Below are 17,599 nucleotides of genomic sequence, written 5' to 3'. Positions count from 1 at the left end.
GGGGGGGGGTGAATTGAATATTTAAAACTTTTCGACTAATTTAAAACGTTTCGCCGATTCACCATAGTTCATATCTCATTCAACTTATATACGTGTATGTAAAGCGAGTTTAACGATAAAAGCAAACATACACGTGTGCAGTATCTAATTTAAATCAAATGTGTGCATAAGAATAATTTTGACATTAAATAAGCATTCATACACATGCTGAAATTAAAGTGTAGGAATTTAAATAAGATAGAGAAAGCGACACTAGATTTGTTATCGAGGTTCAGCCAAACCAGCCTACATCCCCGCCTTGGGCATACCCTTCAAGGATTCCACTATACCTGCTCACTTAACCGGGTGAAGCAAAAGCCTTTTACATCCTCTCCTTATGGGGCGAGGAAAACCCTAACTCAATTATTAGGCTGAGCCGAACTAGTCTCATATACGGGGCTAAGACTCCCCAGTTCAATTCCGGGCTAAACCGAACCGGTCTCATTTATGGAGCTGAGACTCCCCAGTTCAATTCACGGGCTGAACCAACCGTTACATTAAAACAATTTTTGTACATGAAAATGCTTCCGAAAAATACAAGCAGAAATGTACACATTAAAACTCTAAGATGTATACACTCTCTTATGATATGATTTGAGCTCAGTAGAGTAACAAGTGCTTATCTAAATAAAATTTGCACAAATGAAATGTATATGAAAAATGAGTATTATTGTTGACCTATAAATATTTTTGCAAATAAATAATATTTGGAGAAATTAGGAATTTTAAGCTAAAAAGAATTTGTGCAATAAGTAATTTTTCTCCCAAGAATATTTATTAAAGAAATAACCGGGAGAAATGCAATCAATACTCTCAAAGATTGATTTTCAAAAAGTAAATAACAAGTGAGAGTATACGCATGTAAAAACAAATAATATGCCCAAAATAAAATACTCTCTTTAAAAATAATTTTGAGATAAAATAAGTGAAAGAGAGTTAAAGAGATTTGTTTAAAATATTTTGCCCCAAAAGAATGATTTAAACAACAAAATTTAAACAACAAAAACCTTTTTAGGGGAACTTTGAGTAACAATAAATTAGAGAGAAGATTTGGGTTAATCAAAGTTGTTAATCTGAGTTATGAAGGGGGTATTTATAAATTTTCAACAAATCTGACAGTTAAGGGACATACTCGGTATTTTGGAAAAGTTTAATTAAATTTTAATGACATTTTAGCACTTAAAAAATATTCCAACCCGAGAGCACTAGTTGTCCAGGACAAGTTCGGTCGATCCAAGTACTTGGGGTTCGGTCGACCGAGCCAAAAATGAACTGCCTGTTCGGTTGACCGGACATATAAGTTTGAAGGTGATTTTTTAGTTTTGCAAGATTCGGTCGACCGGGAAGATTTGAATTGGATAGTTTGGTTGACCATGGCGTTGGGACATCTCCCGAGGAGCCTCGGTCGATTAGAGCATTGGAGTACATTTTGGGTTTGGTTGACTAGATGGTAAAAAAGTTGACTCCTAGGAGGTTCGGTCGACCGGGTGCATTTGAACTAAGTGAGTTCGGTCGACCGGGAACTTTTGCGCTAACAAGTTTGGTCGACCGGATGTACACATTTAGTGCATTTCGGTCTCAATCCCTTTGTATATAAACCCTATTCATATGATGATTAAATTTAAGAAGATAGGGCATATTTTTGTGTAGTATGGGGACTCCTAAGGTCAGTCTAGGTCATTTGAGGACACCCAAAAAATCTGGTGTCAGTCGACCGAAGTTTTTGTAAACTTCGTTTGGCCTTGATTTTAACCCTAAAGTTATTCCAAAAACTTTGTATGATTTTAGTCTATTTAGAAAAAGATTTTTGGTGAGATGTGCTGGTCCCTAGGGTCTATGTACGGTCGTTTTGAGCATTCAAACACACCATGCAGATGCATGCATTATTATAGACCAAATATATAGAAATTAAATGCAATTACAATAGATAAACGTCTTCTTCATCTTTTTGCTCTTCTGACTTCATGGAATGCGCTTGATCGTATAGTCTTTAAATCCTATAAGCTTCCATCGTTGTTTCCTTATATGTGTGTTAAATAAATGGATCTGTTCACATGCTAAATACACACATAAGAAACATGTGCTTTATCGGTATCAAAACAGGGATCAGACTCAAAAATTAACAGAAAAGACTACCTTTTCCACTATTGCGTAGCTGATTTCTGCCCCACTTAACACTTTGCTCGTGTAATAGATGGGCTTGTATTGCCTTCCCTCTTCTCTAACTAGGATTGCACTGACCGCATGTGGAGTAGAGGTCACGTACAAGTACATGTCCTCTCCTGTTTTCGCCTTTGTCAACAATGGTAGGGAACCAAGGTAATGCTTAAGTTGTTCGAAGGCCTTACATTGTTCCTATCTCTATTCAAATCCTCCCCTCTTCTGCAATACCTTAAAGAATGGTAAGCTCTTATCTCCCAAACAAGAGATAAATATACTAGTGAAGCAATCCTTCCTGTCGAGACTTGGACCTCCTTTTTCATTCGGGGGGGTTTTCATCTTCAGCAGCGCCCGTATTTTGTCAAGGTTGACTTCTAATCCCCTGTGTGTCACCATGAACTCTAGGAATTTTCCTACAGATACACCAAACATGCACCTAGCAGGATTTAACCTTATTTTCTACCTGTGCAGCAGCTCAAATGCGCCTTTTAAATCCTTGCAATGTTCTTCCGCCTTTAAGCTCTTCACAAGCATGTCATCCACGTATGCCTCCATGGTTTTCCCCAGTAAATCTTTAAATATTCTATTCACCAACCTCTAGTACGTTGTGCCTACATTCTTAAATCAGAATGACATCACTCTGTAGCAGTAGAGCCCTCTTTCTGTGATGAAGGACGTCTTTTCCTCGTCTTCAGGATGCATACGAATCTGGTTATATCTAGAATATGCATCCATGAAGCTTAAGAGCTCATGTCCAGACGTAGAGTGTACCAGTTAGCTGATCTTAGGAAGGGGGAAGCTATCATTCAGGCACGACTTGTTCAAATCTATGAAGTCGATGCAGGTCCGCCACTTTTCGTTTGGCTTCTTCACTAAGACCACAATGCCGAGTCACTCTGGATTCCCTAACAAAATTAGATTTTTTTAGTTTTGTTACCTCTTTGTCTATTACCTTGACCCGCTCCAAGGCGAAGCTCCTCTTCTTCTATTTCACAGGCCTATGGTTTGGGTCCACCTGTAATCTGTGCTCCATGATTGCAGGGCCAATCCCTGGCATATCATCAGCCGACCAGGAAAAGACGTTTGTATACTTGTTTAGTAATTGACTTAGCTCTGCTTTTAAGACCTTTGATAAGCGGCTTCCAATCTGGACGCACCTCTCCTAATCATCATTTATTGGGATGCTCATAAGTTCTTTGTCTAAGGTGCTAATCTACATATATTATCCCTTTACCTCCATATCTTTGATGGTTAAGGTCTCTCGTGAATCAGTCTTACCTTTCAACGCCATTACGTAGCAATTCCGAGCCGTTGTCCGGTCTCCTTTGATCACTCCAACTTTACTATAATGTCGTAAACCGAGGGCCGATAGAAAGCATCACATTCTTCAATTCATTCCAATTCTATTGGTACACGCAAGAAATAGGCCAATTTGGCAGCTTTTGTTGGGCTTTTGTGGAGCCTAGTTATGTTTTGATTTGGATGACGACTCGACCTCTATTTAATTAGAGATTTCTATCCTAAGGCTTAGTCCATGAGCGCTGCGGCTTGGGCCGCCGTACTTGTGGGGGTCTGGGGGCAATGCCCCCGAGGAAAATTTTTGGAGCCCATTCGGAACAGAACCCTAGGCGCACTTAAAGGTGTTTCGGTATTAGGTTTTTGGGTGTTTCCGCGAGAGAGAACAAACAGAGATTGTATCGCCACACTCTCTGTGCTTTCTTCCTGATAATATTGAAATCCCTGCAACTCCGTGGACGTAGGCAAAATTGCCGAACCACGTAATATTGTCTTGTGCGTGTGATTGGCTTGGCGTATTCTTTCTTATTGTTTCTCTCAAGTTTCAGAATTGTCATATTCCTAAGCTTTTTTTATTTCTCGTGGGAACTTAGCCTCTAATGTCCATATAAAGGACACAGTGTGCATAAATACCCCCTTTAACTTATCTTTGATAAAAAATTGATTTTCCTAGAATGCATCCTAATTTTTGGCCTAATTCTTCTTCTGATGATCGATTCAACCTCCGATAAAAAAGATATATTTTGCTTATATTTCATTTCTTCAACAAGTTTAGTAATGAGCATAATGATCCTATTGTTCTAAGGAAGAGAAAACCTATGATTAGTTGTTCGGGATATTTTCAAACGAGTGCATAAATGGTTGGGAATTTACATTCTCATCATCTTTGGTAAAATTAAGTCAATTGTGGAGACTTTCATAGACTGTTATACCGTAATTCTTAGCAGATAACCCCAATTTAGGTTTAATAGTACATCGCAATAGGGGGCGGCTATGCGCGAGGCATGCAAAAAATGTTAGATGGAATAATTTTTTTTTTTTGGTTGAAAACACTACTTAGTATAGCGTCTTTTAATGGTGACATCACATGTGCTTCTCTCTTGCATGTGTATACAAAAAAACGTTATTTCATTCGGTATTTTTTTAACAAAAAATGCTACAATGGCCGCATGTCACCTTTGCTTTTATGTCTAGATTAAAAAACTTTGGATGATACGGTATCTTTTATTCTAAAAATGCTAGTCCATCTAACCTTTTGTGGAACACATGGGAATAAAGTTCTATCTAAATAATTTTAAATAATTTTAATTAAAATAATATTAAAATCGGAAAATTCTCGGCAAAACCCCCAGGGTCTATTGACTTCTATCCTTCCAAAGTCTAACGCGTAGCTTGCTATATATAGCCAACGACGACACGCGTCATTCTTTTCTGGTCTTCGTCTCCAATGTGCCCTTCTCCGGCCATTCTTTTGCACAAAATCGTCGATTTGAACGGCCCATTCACGCGAATTTGAAAGCTAATCCACTCATTTGCTATATTTGCTCTTCAATTTAAGCTTAGCTACGCTATACCGATTTCTTCGATTCTTGCTCCTGGTAAGAATCCTTTTTTTCTTCTTTGTTTGATTGTTTAATCTCCATACATGCAGTCTTCATAAGTTCGCAAATATCGACTGCAGAAACCTTCCCAGTTGTTTGAAATTTGTGGGTTTTCCCCTAAATTTCTGAAGCGTCTGCCTTGACCTTCAAGTTTTCATCTTTTTCCTTTGGGATGTCTTGATTTTGATTGCTTCTGTATTGACTTTTTTAGGGTTTCTGTGCTGATTTGATCGCCGGGGTTTGTGTAGCAGCAAGCTCTGGTTTGATTGGGAAATAATTGATCAGTTGCATGGTGCTTTGACCGTGGTTTGTTTCTCGTTTAAAGGGCCGGAGATGAATTTCTAGGGTTCGAAATTATTGGGCCTTTTCAAGTATTTCTTTGTTTTTTGTACAGAAGTTAGTTTATTATAATTTATAAGCATCTGAGACGTAGTCAGATGGGAGAGATTGTTAGAACTATGGGTGCATTTCTAGAGGGTTAGAAGATCTAAGCCTTTCTCGTTGATTCATAGCCTGAACTTAATTTGTTTTTTTGTTTCCTGCAAAAAAAAATGTCTTCGGGTGTTGCTATTAGTCCGGTTCCCAATGAGTCTATACTTCCTCCCGATTATTTCCATAGCCAGGCACGCAGTATATCTAGCGAGTCCATCCTGATTTATCTGGCTTTGTCGGGTTCTGTGATTCCAATGCGTGTTTTGGAGTCGGATTCAATTGAGTCTGTGAAACTTAGGATTCAAACCTGTATAGGGTCTGTGGTGAGGAATCAGAAGTTGGTTTGTGGAGGGAGAGAACTAGCCCGGAACAACTGTCTTGTTCGGGAGTATGGGGTCACTGATGGGAATGTTCTGCATTTGGTTCTCCGGCTATCTGATCTTCAGGTCATCAGTGTGAAGACTGCCTGTGGAAAAGAATTTACTTTCCATGTTGAACGGTCTCGAGATGTTGGGTATGTCAAACAGCAGATTGCTAAGAAGGGGAAAGGTTTAGTTGATGAGGATCAGGAAGTCATATGTAATGGTGAGCAGCTCGAAGACCAGAGACTTATTGACGATATCTCCAAACACAGTGATGCCGTTATACACTTGCTAGTTCGGAAACCTGCTAAAGTTCGCCCTAAGCATGTTGAGAAAAATCTCGAACTGTCCATTGTGGCATCACAATTGAGTGAAGGGAAAAATGAAAATGATGAAACAGTTAGAGATGCTGGAAGCCAGACTTGTACACAGAAAGTTCTTCTTGTGCCAATAAAGCCACCAGATAGAAGTTTCCATTTGGAGCCAGTTGTTGTTAATCCCAAGATTGATTTACCTTCTGTGATTATGGATTTGATCAACTCAACATTTGATGGGTTGAGTAAGGGAAACTATCCAATCAGATCCTCAGAGGGCACAGGAGGTGCATATTTCATGCCAAATTCATTTGGGGACAAGTACATCTCTGTTTTTAAGCCAATGGATGAAGAGCCAATGGCCATGAACAACCCTCGAGGACTACCCCTGTCACAATATGGCGAAGGCTTAAAGAAGGGTACCAAAGTTGGAGAGGGAGCATTTAGGGAAGTTGCAGCTTACATATTGGATCATCCAATGGGTGGCCACCGTTCATTTTGCAGCATGGAGAAGGGTTTTGCTGGGGTTCCTCCTACAACTATGGTAAAGTGCCTGCATAAAGGATTTAACCACCCAGGGAATGTAACCATCAAGATTGGGTCCTTGCAGATGTTCATGGAAAATGATGGAAGTTGTGAGGACTTGGGTCCTGGGGCTTTCCCAGTGTCGGAGGTTCATAAAATCTCTGTGTTGGACATAAGGTTGGCAAATGCTGATAGGCATACTGGGAATATTTTATTCCGCAAGTCGGAAGAAGATGGCCGGACAATACTGATTCCTATTGATCATGGGTACTGCTTACCCGAAACTGTAAGTGCCATTTTAGTTCAGCTACGCTTAATTAATGCACGGACTGCAATTTTATGCATGTTGTCAATATTTCTTTTGTTTTTGGTTTTGGATACTGTGTCCAAGCATTTTTCTGCCCGATTATTCCGACCTAATAAGCCTATTTTGATTTGACGTTGTGTTATGCTACTGCCTCTGTGCGTGTGTGTTGAGGGGTGGAGGTTGTGTGTGCGTGCGTGCGTGTGTGTGTAAAGGTGCACAGATGTGCGTGTATACTTTTTAAATTATTTATGGTATTGGATGGACTGGATGGAAATAGGTTTGCTCGAGTTGTGGCGCTATGCATTATTTCTAGTGTAAGCATCTTTGCAGGTGTCTGATTGAATCTTGTTGCAGAATTATTTTTTAACCATTCATGTGCAATCTAGTAATATTTTTATTAATTTTAACTAGACATGCCATTTTCATAATTCATTTTTGTCAGCCGTATGTTTCTGAGTGTGATTCAATTATGCACTTATCAGGCACTGGAAGGTGCAGTATAAATATGTAAACATGGTAATTTTGTTCGGACCTGACTGGATTATAATTCTTTATGTTCTTGTTTTTTCTTTTTTGTTTCTTTAGTTCATAATTTTCCATAGAAATCTATATATATATATACATAAAATGTAACATAAGAGATACAGAACATAATAGCAAATATAGTAGGCCCTTCTTTTCTTATTGTAATGGATGCCCCTCTCTGAACATTAACTGAAAAACCAAATTTGAATAACCATATGCAAATCATTTTTGTCTACCTTATGGATAGAACTCCAGTTGTTTGCTGTATATAATTTAAGAATGATTGGTAATAAAACATGTTTCAACTAAGCATAACAAGTTCTACATATTTTTTATTCCTTTTGTTGCTCAATTAGTCTTTTTCACTTCACACAGTTTGAAGATTGCACATTTGATTGGCTCTACTGGCCACAAGCTCGCCAGCCCTACTCCCCTGACACCATTGACTACATCAAGTCACTGGATGCGGAAGAAGACATTGCCATTCTGAAGTTCTATGGGTGGAACTTGCCTCTCGAGTGTGCTCGCATCCTCCGCATCTCTACCATGCTTCTAAAGAAAGGGGTGGAGAGAGGGCTCACCCCCTTCTCCATTGGAAGCATCATGTGCAGAGAAACATTGACGAAAGAATCCATGATCGAGGAGATTGTCCAAGAAGCTCATGACTCCGTCCTTCCAGGCACCAGTGAGGCAGTGTTTCTTGAATCTGTATCCTGTGTTATGGATCGCCGTCTTGATGAAATTGCAGAAAAATTGTAGGTATATATTTCTTTTGTGGCATATATATTATTGTTATTGGGCATACATAGATATGTATGGATCAACCTTATATCCATACATTTTAAGCCAAGAAGAAATTTCTTTATTTTCATGTGACTGCAAATTCTTTCATATGTTGTTTGGAAATGTATCAAGATACTGAACAAAAGTTATGAATCTTGAACATATAATTTGCTGGATTATGGATACTTTAAATTTGTATTGAAGGCGGAAAATAATATGTATTTTTATGTCTGGTCTAAGATTTGCACAAGATGTACTTGGTTTTGCTATTTTTTAGCAGTCTCCTACCAGACATGGCAGCGTTTATTAATGTTCTTGTAGCCACTTGCTTAGGGAATAGTTGTGGAGCTCTACATGCTTCTCTGCAATTTGGAGAGAGAGAGAGAGATCATACCAATAGCACAGTGAATTCAAAATGTGCTCTTCACTGAAGTTAACCTGAAACCAAGGTTACCAATCTGGTTGATTCTGATTTTAATGTCGTTGATGGGGAGGGGGGAACGCTATTGCTATTTTGAAAATTAGGGTTGTTATTTTCAAATTGAAAATTAAGAGATTATGCTAAACGTAATTTTTACTCAAAAGTTATCTTTAAAACACCTAGCATAAAATAAAAGCATCTTGGGTGCTTTTTAAAATACCTTTGTTAAGTGCATAATTGTATCCCAGAGGCAGCCCTGCCCAGTGCCCAGTATCAAAAGCAAGACAACCCCTCCCCTCTCCCTTCTCTTCTCGCACCTTTTAATACAGCAAATCGTCTTGTTGCTTTGGAAACACACACAAACAAAAACAAAAGCACAAAAAGCAAAAACAAAAACCAAAAAAAACAAAACAAAAACAAAAAACAAAGAAAACAAAAACAGAAAAGCAGAAACAGACTTTGAGGTAACTATGCACAGACCACCACGAAGGTCTACCCACACAAACCTAGCATCATGTGTGGTAGCCACTATATTCTTACTCTTCGTTGTGGCCGTCATCCTCATCGTCTACTTCTCCGTCTTCAAGCCCAGAGACCCGAAGGTCGCTGTGGACGCCGTGAGGTTCCCTGCTTTCGCCATCTCCAACGGCTCCGCCAGCTTCACATTCTCGCAGCAGGTATCCGTCAAGAACCCTAACCACGACGCCTTCATGCACTACGACAGCTCGCTGGAGATCCTTTACGCCGGCACCGAGCTCGGCTTCACGCCCATCCCCGCAGGCCGGATCGAGGCAGGCCAGACGCAATACATGGTGGCAACGTTCAACGTCGAGTCGCTGCCGGTGAATCCGGGGGCGACTGCGTTGGGCGTAGGCGACGTTGGCGTTGGTGGCGGGGTAGGGCTGGTGGAGCCGACGCTTCAGGTAGAATCGAGGATGAAGTTGGGAGGTAGGGTTAGGGTTTTGAAGGTGTTCACGCATCGAGTGGAGAGCCGAACGACTTGTACGGTGGTTATTGAAGTGAGTGATGGATCCGTTCTCGGTTTTCATTGCTGATGATGATTGGTTAGGTGATTGGGGGTTTTTTGTTATAATCTCAAATATCTGATTGATTAGGTGATTGGGGGTTTTTTTGTTATAATCTCAAATTTCTTCTTTCGCGAACAACTGTACAAAACCCTTTCCAGTTTTCAATGAAATTGTAAGTTTTTTTTCTCTAATTGTGAAGCCCTGTAGCATTTATAATTCACGGTTTCAAGATTTTGGGATCACTTTACGTTCAATGTTATTAAAATAATGCGTAAAATTCGGTGCCAGATTAAAATTTAGTGTCCAATTCGAAACACTTGCTAAACTTCATTAGTTCACCCAAAAAGTTAATATAGATACAATCCCCAATACAATTGAAATAAACAGTTGAAAGGCTCTCAAACAAATAACAAATATATACTAGGATGATTTACAAAATGAAAATTATTTTGAAATAAAAAGTCTATCAAAAGAGAAATGCCAAGATTTATCACATGTTTTTGTGCCACCGTCAAATCCCTCCATCCTGCTCTTCACTACTCTCATTCTTATCACTCTGGGGCGGGATCCATATTAGTCCGCCTGGAGTGCCATAAACACGAACATTTCCATAATCTAATCTGAAAGCTCCATGCACAAATAACATTAAAAAGTAATTTTTAAAAAGATTTAGGAAAAAAATGAAAATGAAAAACTAGAAATCTTGGGGAAAGAACAATTTTTATTTAGGAAAACCATATAAGAGAACTTCATTAGATTGCATAAAGTATAAACAAAAGTATTAACATCAAATGAGAAAAAAGGGACTGAACTGTTGTTGATATCCTCAGCAATGAATATCCTTATTTTCAAAAAAAAAAAAAAAAAAAAAAAAATAAAAAAAAAAACGAGAGGAAGCAATAGATTGGAACATCTTTGGAACCAAAACCCAATTGAAAAATAAATCAAGAGGAAAACCAGTGGCAAGAAAAAATGGGAATGCATACCCTAATCACACGCACAAAACTTCAAGAACAGATGAAAAAAGGCAGAAGCAAGAATAGTAGAATTAACTATTACAAACTAGGACTTCCTTCACTCGACTGCTCTTTCCAAAGCACTTTCAAAAGCTGAGGGGTCTCTCGGATATACAAAGCAGCATGTTTCCCTTAAATACAAATCAGTCAAATTTCACCTCATGCCATAATAATTTAAATTCCCAGCTAACCACCTTGCTTGGTTGTAAAACATTCCTTTTCATTCAAAGAAGTTTTTTTAAAAATCAGCCAATGAAGCTCCAAAGAACATGTTTTCTGTGTATATAATTTTTATTTTTTGTCCTAAAAAACATCAGTGCAATAACTCATCTGAGAAATTCTTTGCAACTCCATCACCGCTACAGTATCCTTGTATTATAGCTCAAAATCATGAAAGGAATTCATCATCAACACCTGTTTTTAACTACAAATCAAACCGTGCCTTTTTGTTTACGAACCATCCAGATGTAGTGAGTGAAAGCCTTTGAAAGAAGATACTATTCCAGTGCCATGTAGGGTTCATAATTGCATTAAGTTTTAAACCTTCACAAGAAAAGAAGCACCATCCATGTTAAGCACTAATAAACAGCCTGATCCTGGCTTACCTTCAAGATCATTGGTGTGCTCAGAGGGCAGTACCATGGTGTTCCGACTAAGAGATTGAACTGGCGGCTGACCCACAAGTCAATGCTCTGCCTCAATTACGCTGGAATAAGTAAAACCTCCAGCTTATCCAAAATTAGTAACTGTCATCCTGCAATGTAACACTGATGATCCTCATCTTTCTTTTTCTTCACTTTTTTTTTTTTTTGGGAACAATGAAGATGCAAAAAAAAAAAAAACCAAGGATAAAGAGTCAAAAATAAACATCAATGGGATTGTTTTTTATTAACACTGATGCTTTTCATTGCAAACCATCCATTAATATCTTAGATTTGATCTAAATTAGATTTCCCAATACAAATTCAAATATCAATTCACTTATATTGCAAAATTAATTATGTGAAAAATCTGTAAACACATAATAGAGAGCACAACACAACAACAATAAAAAACCAAACCTTAAGTTCCACTAGGGGGGATCGGTTTCATGAAACCTTTTTCGCCAATTTATACAATCATGAGCAATTTCCCCACCAAATTTAAGGTATTTAAATCCTTACTATCTCACTAAAAATTATTTGACTTATCTTAACCCCTTCTACTGCCCATTGCAGTAACTAACTCACGACTTCACTGAGGCACCATTTGACTTACGTTCCAAATGCCTAAACTATATGAGTCATCCTTTTATCTTATAATCTTATCTTCTACGAGAGTAATGCCTAACTTACTACAAATATGTTTATTCCTTAACTTATCTTTTAACATTATACTACCCATCTACTTTAACATTCTCATCTCGACAACTTCTAATTTTTAGATATGTTGTTTCATAGTTACCCAATATTCTGACCCATATAGTACAACTGGTCATACAATCGCCTACAAAACTTTCCTTTTAATTTTAAAGGTGTTCTATGATCATACAGCACGCTCAATATTTATCCATTTTAACCAACATACTTTAACTATATGCATTACATCTACTTTAATTTCTCTTTTAGCTTGCTTAGTAGATCCAAGGTATCAAAATCTACTAATGTTATTGATTTCTTGACCATCAAGTTTAACTTTTTTTCCAATATCCCTCCTCCTATGACTGAAATTATATCTCATATATTTTGTCTCCTACTTATCCTACAACAACAACAAAACCAAGCCTCAAGTCCCACAAGGTAGGGTCGGCTATATGAATCATTTTCCGCCAATTTATGCGATCATGGACCATTACTTTTGACATATTCAGGGATATTAAATCTTTACTCATTATCTCCTTTCAAGTTATCCTAAAACCTCTAAATTCTAAATTTTCAATAGAAAATCTAAAAAAAAGAGTACAATAGATAGAGCATATTTTGCAGTCTGTAGAGATAGTTGTCCAATTTGTACAAGTGCTAACCGTAGTTAAATCAGCAAACTTTTTCCTGCGTCCAAAGTGAGCCACTAAACCGAGAGAAGCCTCACTTCTTAGAACCATCAATGGCAGGGAAAGCCCTCATGGCTACCATGGCTACAACTATATAGAAGTACTCTTCAAAACACCATGTGGGTACTCACTTTTATTTTCCACCATCCCAAAACCAGGCACTCAATATCCTTGCTTAATTGCAAGTAGAACTCCCCCAAAAAGTTTAGCTATTGATGCTTCATTTGATGCTAAGATAAACAGGTCCAAAAGCTTTCAGTATAATTTCCTTGACTAACTAAAAACGTGCCACCAGTAAGGGTTTTTTTTTTTTCAATTGCCATAGTAAGCAAGGTACAATTTTAAAATTTGATTTCAACTAAAATTTCAAAGCTCCCAAAACAAAAAAAAATGATGTCACTTTTGATTTTGATTTTTGAGGGGAAAAATGAAGGGAACCAGCATAGGATTTTTTTAATGGATTTTTAGACATTGTTAATAAGCATAATAATACAAGATTTAAAACTAAGGTATTGTAAATAAAATGGAATTTATGTGGTGCATAAGATGCAATTGCAATAACCATGTTAAAATATATTTAAGCAACTTGCACAAAATGCTCAAATTAGTTAAATATTTGTTATTATGTATATTGATGTAATTTTATGCAAGTCCAATGGACTTCCCAGTCAATATCCAAGTTCAATTTTGCAAAAAAGTTCAAGTTTTAAACATGGTTATCAAAATCCCAGTCTAGATCTTGTGATCCTAAATCCTACAATCCAAACTCACCTAATCAATCAGATCCTAAGAAGAATCTTAATCAAGTAGGATCCTATCTAGATCATTACGATCTTAGGATCATGATCTTAGTTGAGATCGCTACGTGTGCAATGAAATATGGATATTTTCTGTTTAGGATTTTAAAGAAAAAACTTTGCTTTTGCAATAGACACAAAATTTGGTTCAATTGGCCCAAAATGCATCAAAATTAGGGTAAAATAATGAGCATGTTCCGGGACTATTTTGATCCTGAATTTTATGATCCATACTTGCCTAATAGATCCGAATCCTAAGAAGAATCTCTGAATCAAGTAGGATCCTATCTGGATTGTTAGGATCTTAGGATTGCAATCCTACTGATGATACTTGTGCAATGGAATAGGGATTTTTCATGTTTAGGATTTTAATATATATATATATATATATATATTCATTGACCCAAATACTATATTTTTGCTATAGACAACAAAATTTGGTCTAATTGGACTAAATGCATCAAAATTAGGACAAAATAACGAGCATGTCCTAGGATTTGTTTGATCCAAGTCAAGGGAGCAACTTAGCATCTCTTGAAAGCTCTCTTCCTTCAAAATTGAAAGCTATCTGAGAGCTTAGACTTCTTGATAGGCAAATCCTGAATTGTCTATTAGCAGGCTGGTACCATGCCTTCTTCTAGCAACAGTAGAGGTCAGTTGAGGGCTTTGAGATCAACAGAGAGTTTCAATAAATAGAGTTATACAGTCAAGCTGAGAGCTTAAAGTTGCTGGTTTGTAGCATTTTACATTATCTTCGTAATTTTTTAATTTCTTCCTCTTCTTTTCTCTAATTATCAACAAGCCAGAGACCTATCTTTTTGTTTTTTCCCAAACTGGGGAGCATATAACTTTCTTTTTCTTCTTCTTTTCTTTTAGACTAACAAAAAGTTCTTCTCCCTTCAACAGAAGCTTTTCTTTTTTCATTTTTAGTTTTTCTTCCTCTTCCTCCCCTTTCCTTCTACCTTCTTTTTGACAAAACAAGAGAAGGTAAGAAGTTTACATCAGTTCATTGAATTAGATTTTAGCCATTTCTTCTTTATTTTATCTTATTTCTTTTTGCTTTTCTTTTTAATTTACAATTATTGAATAAACAAAGCTAGCAACAATCTGCCCTTTGTAGAGCACTTCGCAATTCAAGCTGTTCAATTTTTCTTAATAATCTATTTTTTAAAAAATTTCTTAATAATCTCTTTTTAAAAAATTTTCTTAATAATCTCTTTTTTAAAAATAAAAAAGAAGATTTATTAAGACAAATTTCAATCTCAGATTTCAATTCCAAGGAAGTTTTGTTTCATAGTCAAAATTTCAACAAATATTGCTAAAATTTTGAGATTTTGATAAATTTGAAATTATTTGTGAGAATTATGATGGAAGTTCGTAAGATGAAAACTGACAATCATTCAAATTCACAGGTGGTAAAAAGAAAAAAATTTGACAACTAATGGAAATTTTAGACAATATCAGGAAGCATGGTTATAATTTTTCTGAATTAAGTGGGCTGCAGAACCAGAAGACTAGAAAAATATAACTTGTTTTACAAATATTATAAGAGTGGCTGCTTGAGAGGCAAAATACCTAAAGTAATTAAGAATTTATTTTTCCCAACTTTCCCTGAAATTAGGTAAGTGTTGAATTTTTTAACAACATTTGAAGATCAATAAGCTACCCACTGTCCGCAAAAGAAACAAAAAAATTAACAGTAGACAAGGTTTTACACTTCCAGAAAATAATCCAAAAACTAATTGTTCCAAATAGTAAAATACCATGAATTAATCTGGATGAAAAGACGTGAAAATAACAGTAAAAGTCAAAGAACATACCAAAGGCGAGAGGAATCTCAAGCGGAAACCAGGAAGTCTCTTCAATTGCTAGTTAGGAAGCTTCTTGGAATCATGCTCAATGCAGAACTTTCACGAAGAGTAACAAGGTTTGATAGCAAGATTTGATGCCAGACTGGTCCAAGGAATGAGATTAAGATCTTAAACACAGTGCCTAGTTGGAGAGGTAAGGCTTTCTAGAGAACGCTCATTAAATGGGATCAAGATTGTGGCAGAGTAGCCTAAGGAACAGATTGAGATATCAGGCACTGCGTCCGATCGCAGAGAGGAGGGATTTGTATCCTCAATCAGAATGCCGATGGGATATGTGCCCTGCACATTTTGAAATGATAGAAGGGTATGAGTGGATTACAAAGTTCTTATACTTTCCAAGCCAGGCCAGAACAAGCATCCTCATCTTTCTTCTTGGGATTCCGGAATAAGCATTCCAGATTTGACAAAATAGAAGCTTGCCCCGGAATTACTATTCCACTCTTAAAATCAAACTAAAGGCAATAACTGCTATTTCTTTGGAGTCGGCCCAGAACACAATAGCTACCCCTGCAAACTGAACATGCTACCAATGTCATAAGATCGTTTTTATCAATGCTCGTTAATCCCACCTGAGCGCCTTGTATTGTAATTATAATTATCTGCAATCAGCTACATGAATGCTTTTATTTTTCAATCATTTGGCTCTTTCCTGACTATAATTATGCATGTTTTTTTCATGACTCGGGTCTCACATAGGAATAAGGAACAGTTAAAACAGCGCAGAATACTCAGCCACTTCCATTTTAATTTTCTAATGAAATTTCCACTCCTTCAAAGGCTGTCCAGTAGTAGGGATGTCAAGTGAATTAAACCTGTTTGCAACGCCTATTCAAGTTTTAGTAAGAGTCTGAGCTACTCAAGTAGCTTGACAAGTCAAGTTCAGGTTTCACAATACTAATCGCAAGCTTCATTGAGCTTCTGTTATTTTATTATTTTTTATATTATATACGTGATTTATTATATATTTCATATATATACAACATATATTTAATATTATAATAGGAGCATCCATACCAGGTTCTATATCATATACAAGATTTTCAGAAAAGTAAGATAATAATTTTTAAATGCTACCAAAAATCTGGTAACATCTCTGTTTTTGGAACCTATAAAAATTTAGAAAATGTTGCCGAGCAGAAACTATAATGTGCAATCCCACCATTCCCACATCAAAATCAACAGCCATAATCTAAAGTGAATTAATGATCGCTGAGAAATCAATCAAGTTCTAACCCAAATCAATAATAACACACAGACCAATATAAAAGCCACCCCAAAAATTCCCTTATGGAAAAAACATATATAAACAAAAGAATATTCATGATTATTTTCTAATTTTTCATAATGTCCAAACAAACAATACTGTGTGTGTGTGTCCAAACAAAATAACACAATGAAAATAATTGAAAAGAAAGAGCTAAAAATAAAAATAAAAAACCATGCTGGCAATCTACAATACAAATCTGGACTAACATTCGTTAAACGTATGGTTGGCCCAGAAAAAATTAATGCATGAAAAAAAGTTGAAAAATCAAGACAACCATGATCAGCAGTCTACTCAATTCTGGAATCCCACTCTTATCTAGCTAATTTGGCATCTTCCCCCACTACAAATATCCACATGTGGTCCCCAAACCCTAAATAACAGTAAGGTTGCCTCCTAGTTTGCCATCATGTCCAGAAAATCTATGCTAGAGAATTGTGTGCATGTTTAACAAAAATTAATGCAACCAAAGTAGATGAAAAAAGAACTGAGAAAAAATAAAGACAACCATCGCTGGCAGTTGTCTACAACACATATGTGGACTGCCATTTGCTTAGACATATATAAGCATGGCCCAAACAAAAATTAATGCACTAAAAATGAAAAAACAATAAATAAATAAATAAAGATGAAAAAATAAAGACAGCCAGTCCTGGTTTCCTGCCCTTTTCCAGCCCTTTGGCATCTTCCTCCCTACAAACCCAAAGCCCCAGTTTCATTAAGGATATTTATGCCTCCTTGTTTCTGCTTTATTGTTGCTACATGCCGATATTATTAATCAGTTCAAGTACCAAAAAATATAATAGCTGAGTACTTGGCATGCATGAAC

General features: G+C 36.8%; 2 protein-coding genes across 4 annotated transcripts; one reads left to right on the top strand and one right to left on the bottom strand.

Annotated features, from left to right (window-relative positions):
* The first annotated feature begins 4,845 nt into the window (after positions 1-4,845).
* LOC131165364 (phosphatidylinositol 4-kinase gamma 4-like) lies at positions 4,846-8,583 on the top strand. 2 transcript variants are annotated; one of them, XM_058123086.1, is made up of 3 exons: positions 4,846-5,093; positions 5,308-7,015; positions 7,937-8,583. In XM_058123086.1, the coding sequence occupies exons 2-3, from the start codon at positions 5,648-5,650 to the stop codon at positions 8,318-8,320; spliced, it is 1,752 nt and encodes a 583-aa protein (XP_057979069.1). In that variant the 5' UTR covers positions 4,846-5,093; positions 5,308-5,647; the 3' UTR covers positions 8,321-8,583. The 2 variants fall into 2 exon arrangements, with proteins under 2 accessions (XP_057979069.1, XP_057979068.1); XM_058123085.1 differs by having other exon boundaries at positions 4,848-7,015.
* Positions 8,584-8,900: 317 nt separating this feature from the next.
* On the bottom strand, positions 8,901-16,004 carry LOC131165365 (uncharacterized). 2 transcript variants are annotated; one of them, XR_009139555.1, is made up of 3 exons: positions 15,456-16,004; positions 11,415-11,563; positions 8,901-10,413 (listed from the first exon to the last, which is right to left on the bottom strand). XR_009139555.1 is itself a non-coding variant. In XM_058123087.1 (2 exons), exon 2 carries the CDS (start codon positions 9,812-9,814, stop codon positions 9,302-9,304), a length of 513 nt encoding a protein of 170 aa, XP_057979070.1. In that variant the 5' UTR covers positions 9,815-10,413; positions 11,415-11,605; the 3' UTR covers positions 8,901-9,301. The 2 variants fall into 2 exon arrangements, 1 of the variants encoding a protein (XP_057979070.1); XM_058123087.1 differs by lacking the exon at positions 15,456-16,004 and having other exon boundaries at positions 11,415-11,605.
* Positions 16,005-17,599: the final 1,595 nt, after the last annotated feature.

The sequence above is a fragment of the Malania oleifera genome, chromosome 10 (genome assembly GCF_029873635.1).
Source record: "Malania oleifera isolate guangnan ecotype guangnan chromosome 10, ASM2987363v1, whole genome shotgun sequence".
NCBI lineage: Eukaryota > Viridiplantae > Streptophyta > Magnoliopsida > Santalales > Ximeniaceae > Malania > Malania oleifera.
This window is presented reverse-complemented; position numbering and strand designations above follow the sequence as displayed.

Excerpts from the sequence above, each read along its gene's own strand:
- LOC131165365 (XM_058123087.1), bottom strand. The coding sequence starts at position 9,814 with ATGAAAACCGAGAACGGATCCATCACTCACTTCAATAACCACCGTACA.
- LOC131165364 (XM_058123086.1), top strand. The coding sequence starts at position 5,648 with ATGTCTTCGGGTGTTGCTATTAGTCCGGTTCCCAATGAGTCTATACTT. Across the intron at positions 7,016-7,936 it reads GGTACTGCTTACCCGAAACT|TTTGAAGATTGCACATTTGA; the intron begins GTAAGTGCCATT and ends CACTTCACACAG.